General features: G+C 55.7%; 1 protein-coding gene across 1 annotated transcript; it reads left to right on the top strand.

Moving 5' to 3' along the window:
• The first annotated feature begins 7468 nt into the window (after positions 1-7468).
• Positions 7469-8817, top strand: CUNH11orf96 (chromosome unknown C11orf96 homolog). Its single transcript, XM_017858183.1, has one exon. It carries the CDS (start codon positions 7813-7815, stop codon positions 8179-8181), a length of 369 nt encoding a protein of 122 aa, XP_017713672.1. The 5' UTR covers positions 7469-7812; the 3' UTR covers positions 8182-8817.
• The last annotated feature ends 629 nt before the right edge of the window (positions 8818-9446 follow it).

Here is a 9446-nt window from a genome sequence, read left to right as displayed (position 1 = left end):
ATGCTCCCAATCGTACCAGACGAAGTGCTAATTCTGAGTAAGGCTGAAGCAGTTGGTTAAATGCTGAAGTCACAGACTTTGTGTGGAGGCCCCCCTGGGGGTGGAGTGGGCACCAGTGGGAGGTGAGGGCTGGGCACAGGGGCAGGACCACCCAGAAAAGACTCAGTCTCTCACCTGCTAGAGACATTGTGTGTGTTGCTATCCCGTCCCCACCCCTTATGCCACATTGACATTTGCATTCCACACACACGCGCGCGCACACACACGTACAAGCAGTGGCTGGGCTAAACACACCCAAGGTGTAGATCGACCCAAACAGTACCATCTGGAATAATCATCACCTCATTCAGTGCTTGGAACTCTGAGACCCACTCTGGGGAGAGTTTTGGGTGAGGCGGGGATGGCCAGTTGCCCAATGCTTCTAGCTGGTGCTGGGTCTGAGCTAGGGCAACAGAGCAGCCATGGGAAGGGGCCTGACCTTCCTGCCTACCCCCCAGGGAAAAACAGAGGAGGACCTGTAAACAGAACTGCCCCAGCCTGGTTCTTCCAGCCTTGATGTGCGTCCCAGGACATAGTGCATCCCTGCTCCCCTGTGATCAGGCCCAGGTTACCATAGGCTCCCTTGGAAACAAAGCCCGGCTAATGGCTGAAGAACTGGTGATTGCTTTTTTTAAGATTCCAGTTCTGCCCAAAAGCCAAAGTGTGGGTAGGGACGATGGGGGAGGTGGTGCACAAGCCCCTCCCCTCTCTGCTTCCATCTCCCCACCCCATCTGCTTCCCCAGGACACCCCTCCATGGAAGCCAGTCTTCCCCTGCAGCCCCAGTGCAGGCTGCTCTGGCTGAAGGGGAGGCAACTACTCCTGTGAATGGGTGCCCTCATCCTCCAGAGGATTCTAGGACATTAGAGCAAGAGGGATCCCCAGTGAATCAGTCTGGCCTCCTTGCTTCCCAGATAGGGGAACTGTGGCTCAGATCGGAAGCAATGGTTCAAGGCCACAGAGTGTGTACACACGCGTGCACACACACACACGTACAAGCGGTGGCTGAGCCAAACACACCCAAAGTGTAGATCAACCCAAACAACTAACCTGCAACCAGGCTTCTGGCTTCCAGGCCACTGCTGTTCTCATTGCACCAGAGAGACTACAGGATGGGTTAGCGCAAGCAGTGAGCACCAATTTCAGAGTCAGGCAGGCCTGGCCTTGAATGCTGGCTTCAGTGCTCAGCACTGAGTGTAACCCGGGTCAGTCCCCCCCGCCACCTGAGTCCTCAGCTGTAAAATGTGGTGATGCTAGGGTTCCTCTGGAAGGACACAGTGAGGATGACTTCAATGAGGTGGTATGTGCAAGCGTAATCACAGTTGGCACAAGGCCAGACACAGAGTGAGTGTTCAACAGATGACTATTATTTTTATTTTTCATTTTTTTAGAGATGTGGTCTCACTATGTTACTATGTTGCTCAGGCTGGCCTGAAACTCCTGGGTTCAAATGATCCTCTAGCCTCAGACTCCTGAGTAGCTGGGACTACAGACATGCACCACCATGCTCAGCAACAAATGACATTTCTGTGTCCTTCCTCTGTAGCCCCAGAGCTACAGACCTGCTGAGAAGAGGGACTGTCCTACATCCCTTTTAAGGGCCGACCCCTGTCCCGGGGTGGCTGGGTGAGGCCGTGTAGCCTGGAAAAGCCCACACTGACCCCTCCCACAGCTCTGAGCTCCTGTAAACGCAGCAAGTCCCAGGAAGGCCCAGAGGGCAAGAGGAAGCAGGACCCCCTAATCCTCCCAGGCCTGCCCACCCTTTGCATCTTGGCTCTCAGGCCTTTGGAGGAAGGAAAAATGTTGAAAGAGGTGTTGATATCTGCCAAGGCCCCCGAGGGCCACCTTTGGGCATCAGCAGTAACAACACCCCAACCTGGTTCCCTGCTGCTGTGTGGAGCTCCACCCTTGAAGACATGATTAGAGCACAGCGTTGCTCAGGCTGGCTTCCTCTTTTAAATTGTGAGTCAGGCAGGAAGGTGTAAGCCACCAAAACCCCCAAATGCCCTCTGAAGCAGGAATTTCTTGGAACCTTTCCCTGATATCTTCTCAACCAAGGTGGGGGCTGGGTAGGTTTTAGGATGAGATCATAAAAGCAAAAGGAACTTTTATTTTATGCTTATGACATGCTGGGTACTGTGCTAGGCGCTTTCCTACACACTGGCACCCAGGGGCATTGCTTCTGCTTTCCAGGTGCGGAAGACCCACCAAGGTCACAGAATGAGTCCATGGCAGCGCTTAGGTTAGAATCTAGGTCTCTGTTCTCCTTACCTGACGGTGGCCTTTGGCTGGCTCCTTGGGCAGGGAAGGGCAGAGAAAGCATAAAAAGGCCACGGCGGGGAGGGGTGGTCCTGGCCCTAGGGACATCCTGAGGTGGGGAAGTCATGGCTGGGAAGGGTGGGTGGCAGGACCTGGGGCTCTAGGCAGTATGGGAGCTCGGTCCTCCATGGGAGGTTCAATCTCCCCACCCTCCCCTCCTGCCCTCTTCTAAGAGGCCCCCAGTGAGCAGGGCCCAAGACCCAGGAGGGGATGATCTTATTGCTAATTTAGGACCTCTGCTATGAAGCACACACCCTTTTTCTTATTTTCACTGCCCTGGGGCAGGATGGGGAACCTCCCATCCAGGGGAGTGGAGGAAGTTGACTTAGGGTACCCTAGTCCCTGGCCTCAGAATTTGGGGTCCAGAGGAGCTGTGTGTGTTGGAGACGGTGTAGCACCTTGGCTGGCCTGTTGGGAGCCGTGGGAGCAGGGCACACGTGGTAGCAGTCCATGCCACAGGGACCTCTGCGTGCCAGCTCTGTGCTGGGTGCTGGAAAGGCAGTGGCCAACACTGACCACCTAGTGGGGAAGGCGGACAGTACAGTGTCAACAGACAAGTAGGAAGACTCTTTAGATAATGACAAACATGCCATGAAGGAAAGGGGGACAGAGAGACTGAGGGGCAGCCCTCAGTAGGGTGGCCAGGCAAGGCTTCTTCAAGGAAGTAACATCTGAGCTGAGAACTCTGCAGGGCAGACAGTCAAGTGGCTTGTCCAAGCTCACACAGTAAGTTCTGGGGAAGCCAGACTAGCACGCATCTCTAGACTCCCTTCGAGCGGTCTCCCTGCTCCTAGAAACATCCTTCTCTTGGATTCTGACATGTCTTCCTGTTTTCCTCCTACTCTGTTGAACACTGCTTCTCTGAGTCCTTGGCTGACTCATCCTCTTTCCAGTGCTGGACTGTCCCAGCCCTCCTCTGGAATGTGGGCCTCCACCCAGCCCCCTCCAAAACTGCCACCTTCACCCCTCACCTCTCCCCTAGCTTCAGTGGCCTGCTCGACATCTCCACCTGGACATCGAAGGGTCTCTTAGAACAATGCTAAGTCCATATAATAGAGACCCCAAGTTAGAGTAGTTCAAAACGACTCAGTTGATTGTTCACTCCCGTAATCGTTACGGGGGAAGTGCTTCAGGTTGGCGGATAGCTCAGCTCCATGTGGCCATTTAGGGACTCACACTAATGACCGTGCTGCTATCTTTAACATGACAGTTCCAGAATCTCTCTGGTTATTGCTCTTCCAGCCAGTGTGAGGGGAAAACACAGAAGTCTAGGGCAGGAATTTCTTCTTAATCGAGCGAGGCAGAAGTCGAGCATACTTCTCACATTCCACAGATGAGAGTTTAGACACATGGCCTTCTAACTGCAAGGAGAGTTGGGTTGTGCCCTAGCTGGGTGGCTAGCTGTCTCTGTCACAGCCTGTCCTCGAGAACAGCAAGGACTTGCCTGCCCTGGCAGCAGAGGAGGTCCTCTGGGGGTGACCCCTTATTCTGTGTCTCTCTGACCTTGACTTTGCCCTTCAACATTGCTTGCTTGTCATTCTCCACAACCACTGACAGGGTGTTGAGAGTCTACCCTCCTTAGCTGACTCAGGCTTGAGCAATCATGGGCTTTTGCAGTTCAGCCTTGCAATTTTGTTGGTGATAACAATTCCTTCAAAAACTTAGTAGGCTTTATCTTTAGTCAGTTCATTGAGCCGTGACCACATCCAGAGCTCCTTTCTTGACAGAGTTATGAAGTCTACCTTCCATACCCTTCTCTTTCCCATTCATTTAAAATGAAAGTGGCTGGGTACAGTGTCTCACACCTGTAATCCCAGCACTTTGGGAGGCTGAGGCAGGTGGATCACTTGAGGCCAGGAGTTTGAGACCAGCCTGACCAACAGGGTGAAACCCCGTCTCTACAAAAATACAAAAATTAGCTGGGCGTGGTGGTGTACACCTGTAATCCCAGCTACTGGGGAGGTTGAGGTGGAAGAATTGCTTGAACCCGGGAGGCAGAGGTTGCAGTGAACCGAGATTACACCACTGCACTCCAGCCTGGAACTCCAGCCTGGAAAACAGAGCAAGACTAAATCTCAAAATAAATAAATAAATAAATAAATAATAAAATGAAGGTTATCCTAAGGACACCCTAAATAACAGACTTAGATAACAAGGTAGTACCCTTACTATAATACTTTGCCACAGGGGCGATTTCTTTATTTGGTTTAAAGTTTGGCCTAAGAGACAGGCTTTGAGAGAGGCTCTGAGCCACAATAGTCTGATTTACTGCTCTTTGGACAAAACCAGTTGGCTTTTTCAACCCCAAGGTCACCAGTTTTCTGAATTCTCTGTATTTCTGTCTATCTCTTCTTGCAAACTGGCCAGTCTCTTTCTTGTAATATTTTGCTAAAAGCAGCATCAAGCAGCCAACACATGCAAATGGCTTCAGCTCTTTCCAACCATTTTTCTAGAATTGTAGGCTCAATAGGCATGTAGGCTGTCTTCCACATGATCACAGGTGACATTTGCAATAAATGTTTTGTCCTAGCATAACAAGATTCACCGGCTTCTCATCATCTAATACCTGTTTCCATCTTGCTCAACACCTATTGGCTAAGCCAATGCCACATATTTGAAGGGTTTTACACATGGCACTTTCCCACTCCTGGTACAAATTTCTATAAGGAGCTACAAAGTACAGTGGTTTTAGGGTTATAGAAATTGCTTTTTTTCTCATGTAATATAGTTCTGATGTGAGCATTTCGGGCATCATTCAGGTGCATGGTGGGTTTTGATAAACAGCCAGCAGACTCCTCAATGTCCCCCCGCCAACCCTTCTCTTCCCCAACACATTCACCTGTGTATCAATGATACCACCATCACACACTTGCTCAAGCAAATGCGCAGAAGTTAACTTATTTTTCATTGTTTATTTTTTGAGACAGGGTTTCACTCTGTCACCCAGGCTGGAAGGCAGTGTTGAAATCTTGGTTCACTGCAACCTCTGCCTCACAGGTTCAAGCAATTCTCGTGCTTCAGCCTGGGTAGCTGAGATTACAGGCACCAGCCACCATGCCTAGCTATTTATTTATTTACTTTTTAAATTTTTAGTAGAGACGGGGTTTCACCGTGTTAGCCAAGATGGTCTCGATCTCCTGACCTCGTGATCCGCCCGCCTTGGCCTCCCAAAGTGCTGGGATTACAGGCGAGAGCCACCGCGCCCGGCCGAAATTCTATCTTTGTAACCTGCCGCTAAGGCCTCAAGTGACTGTCCCCCATTCCCATCCACCTCTCTCACTGCTTTAGCTAACAAGCCTCCTTGCTGTTTGTTCCTCGAATACACCAAGTGAATTCTTGCCTTAGCGTCTTTGCACTAAGACTCCCTCTGCTCAGATACTGTCTTCCCACCTTGTCACATGGCTGGTTCCATCTTTGTCCATCGCAGGGCAAACCGCTGCAGTGTGGCGGGTAAGAGTGAGGGCTCAGGAGCCATGCTGCTGGGGTTTGAATCTCAGCTCTTGCTACTTCCTGCTGTGGGACCTTGGGCCAAGTTTTCTTAGCATCTCTGTGCCTTGATTTTTCTACCTGTAAATGGCAATAAGAAATGTATGGTTTGTTACCCAGGGTGGTTGGGAGGATTAAATAAAATAGTGAACACGTTGCGTTCATGTATAAAAAGTGAGCAGAGCATGGCTGTACTAAGCACTTAGCATATTATTATTGCCCTTCGGGTGGCAGCTTAAATATCCGGCTCTGAGCAGCCTTTCCTGGCCCGGTGCTCTAAGCATCTCACCACCTGCATCCCTAGCTCATCGCCCTACTTTATTTCACCACAAAACAGGTTCTTGTTCATGTGTGTATCATCTGTCTCTCCCCACAACACCCCACTCCCACTAGAATGTAACTTTCATGAGGGCAGGGACTGTACCTTTCTTGTTCGCTTCCATGCCTTTCCTGAGCAGGAAAGTAACTTCTCAGTAAACTTTGTTGACTGGGTAGGGAAAGGACGGAGGCCAAATCCCACTGACCCCCTCCTTTTCGGGTGGCCCTGTGAGCCCTGCTGGGTGCCTGTCAGTCCCCCGCATCTCAAGCCCACGTAGCCATGACCAGGCTCAGTTTCCTCTTGGGGGTCCCAGGACACAGGGCAGGGGCTGCCCTGTGGACCTGCTCTTAGAGACCGTGGGGGGCACTGGTGAGATTTAGCTCAGGGCACTCACCCTCAACAGGGGACTGTCAGAGCTTGGACTCTGGAGTCCAGCCCATCTGTTTCCATCAGATACTAGTGGACCATTTACTTATCCCCTCTGTGCCTGTGTTTTCCCATATGTAAAAATGAGAGAATACCAATTACCTCATAGGGCTGCTGCTGTGAAGATTAAACAGGATAATACATATAAAACAGAGCGCATGGCTGGCTTGGAGTAAAGCTCTCCAGATGGTGGTGGCTATTATTGTTGTTGTTGTTGTTGTTAGTGCCATATCCAAGTGTCACTCTTCAGAGCATGAATGGGGGTGCCCAAGGGACTTGGGTTTGGGAGTGAGGAGACAAACATAAAGAAGACATCTAGGGAAGGGAAGAACCGGAATGTAATAATCGAGGTGTGTTTGCATTCGTGTGTGCGTGTGTGTGTGTGTGTGTGGGCGCGCGCGCGCGCGCCTGCGGAGGGGGCTGGCAAGGATGCAGAGGGTGAGCCCGCCCCTACCTCCGAGCTCAGCTCTGGGGAGCCGGACGCTCAGGCTCGCCAGGCTGCAGAGAGCTGGGAGCTGCCTCGCGCCCCGCGCAGAACCGGTGGCGGAATAACCAGCCCCTCGAGTGTGTGCATCTGAGACCAGGGCGCGGGGGAGGGTGACCTGCGCCCCCGCGGCCAACCCGGTTGGTGCAGACTTGGGGATCCCAGAAGGGACAGCGCCCGCCCAGTCTCGGCGATTGAGGGTCCCTGCCCAGGCGCAGCTCTGGCCCGCCGCGTGCTCTGGGGCCGCGGCTTCTCCCGGAACCCCCGCGGGCTGGGCCTGCCTTCCGGAGCCGGTTGGCTGGGGGCGGGCGGCGCCGGGGAAGGGGCAGTTACTTTCCCAGAGTGGCGGGGCGACGTCAGGCGGAAGGGCGCGGGGCGCGCACGCTTTAAATGGCATTCGCTGTCATCCGAGCTCACAGCCGTGTGGGTAGCCGCGGGCTATATAAGCCGGGAGCCGGGCCGCCGCGGGGCAGACAGCGACAGCAGCGGCGGCGAGCGCCTCGGAGCGCGGCGTAACAGCGCCCCCCGAGCCCCGCGCCCCCCGACGGGTCCGCCCCCCGCCCCGCCTCCGGAGGAGCGCCGGCCCCGGGCCACGCGAGGGCCGCCGCCCACCCCAGCAGATTTGGATCCCCCGCCCGGCGAGCCCCCCGGCTGCTGCCCCGGGGGGGCCCGGCGCAAGCGGCCGCCCTCCGGAGAGCCCCGGCGCCCCGCCGCCCGGCCCCGCAGACGCCGGAGGCGCCATGGCCGCCAAGCCCGGCGAGCTGATGGGCATCTGCTCCAGTTACCAGGCGGTGATGCCGCACTTCGTGTGCCTGGCCGACGAGTTCCCGCAGCCCGTGCGGCCAGCCAAGCTGTCCAAGGGCCGGGGCCGGCTGCGGCGGCCGCGCCAGTCTCGCTTCAAGACGCAGCCGGTGACCTTCGACGAGATCCAGGAGGTGGAGGAGGAGGGGGTGTCCCCCATGGAGGAGGAGAAGGCCAAGAAGTCGTTCCTGCAGAGCCTGGAGTGCCTGCGCCGCAGCACGCAGAGCCTGTCGCTGCAGCGGGAGCAGCTCAGCAGCTGCAAACTGAGGAACAGCCTGGACTCCAGCGACTCCGACTCGGCCCTGTGAGGGGCGCCGCCCGAGGGGGGAACGCGCACGTCCGCGATCCGCGGGAAACCGGCGTGCGAACCCCGAGAGAGCCCGCGCCCTGCCCCCGGGGGACCCGCAAGGACCCAGGACCGCCGCCCCTCGCGCGCTCGGACTCCCGCCCCTCTGCGAACCGATCGGTGCGCCCCTCGCCGCGCTCGCCCTGGCCCGGGGACGCCGGGAGCGGGACCGCTTTCCTTGTCCTTGTAAATGTTTATTTTTTAACTCTTCCCAGTGCGAACTCTGCTGTGAGTGTGTGCGGGGAGGCGCGCCCGCGCTGAGTTGGCCGCGCGGGTCGCCAGGGCCACCCGGGTCGCCGCTCCATGCCCCTGTCCGATGGTTTGCAACTCCGATTTTGCACACCGCTCCACCGTGACCCCCAGCGCACACCCGTTCACACTCACGCCAACACTCTCGCTGAACACTTTTATAATTGTTAGGCGTGGCCGTTGGGACTTGGGGCGCAGCGCAGCTGCTGCTGCTGCTGCGTCTGGAGGATTGATAATTTATTTTTGCATTGAGATGACTGAAGGCGTTTATTTAACGATCTTTTTACCTGGATATGTCTGTGAGACTCCAGAAAGGAGACAAATAAAGTCAATATATTTGCACAGTGCATTTTTTTCAGGCTCTTGACTTTTTGAACCTTCGGGGCCCAGGCTCCCAAGACTGGGGAAGGTAGGGGAGGAGGTGGCAGGGGGATGCCGGACCAGGGAGCCGGGAGTGGAGCTACCTCCACAAGCTTCGGTCACCGGAACGAGGTTGCGCCACCCGTGCGCAGGTCGGTTGCCTGCCTCCCCAAGTGTATCCACCCCCGGTCCAGAGCGCTCCTGCCTCCCTGGTCTGTTCCCCATCGCCGGCATCCGGGCTGGAGTGAAGCCGCAGGCGGGGCGGAGCTGGAGCTGAGGATGGAGAGCTGTCTCCTCCCCGCGGGCGGTTGACTTCCCCGAGCTGGGGTCAGGGGCCTTGCCCTGCACCCGCCGCAGAAGACGCATATCCCTCTGAGCCCATTCCTGGCGGCGGGTGGGGAGATGCCGGAGCCAGCAATGTGAGATGTTTGGGCGTTGGGACCCAAGAGTGGGCTGGGGGCCAGCCTGGGTTGGTCGAGAGTGTGGGTGTGTGCTCGCTGTCGCGGGCAGGTGACCCCCTGACCGCTGTTGACTCTGCGCAGTGCCGGGCACTCCTGCGCTGCGGGGGAAACCGCTGCCGCTACGTCTCCAGCCCTACTCTGCGCCCCGCAGGGTTCC

The sequence above is a fragment of the Rhinopithecus bieti genome, unplaced genomic scaffold (genome assembly GCF_001698545.2).
Source record: "Rhinopithecus bieti isolate Rb0 unplaced genomic scaffold, ASM169854v2 scaffold_46101, whole genome shotgun sequence".
Classification (NCBI taxonomy): domain Eukaryota; kingdom Metazoa; phylum Chordata; class Mammalia; order Primates; family Cercopithecidae; genus Rhinopithecus; species Rhinopithecus bieti.
This window is presented reverse-complemented; position numbering and strand designations above follow the sequence as displayed.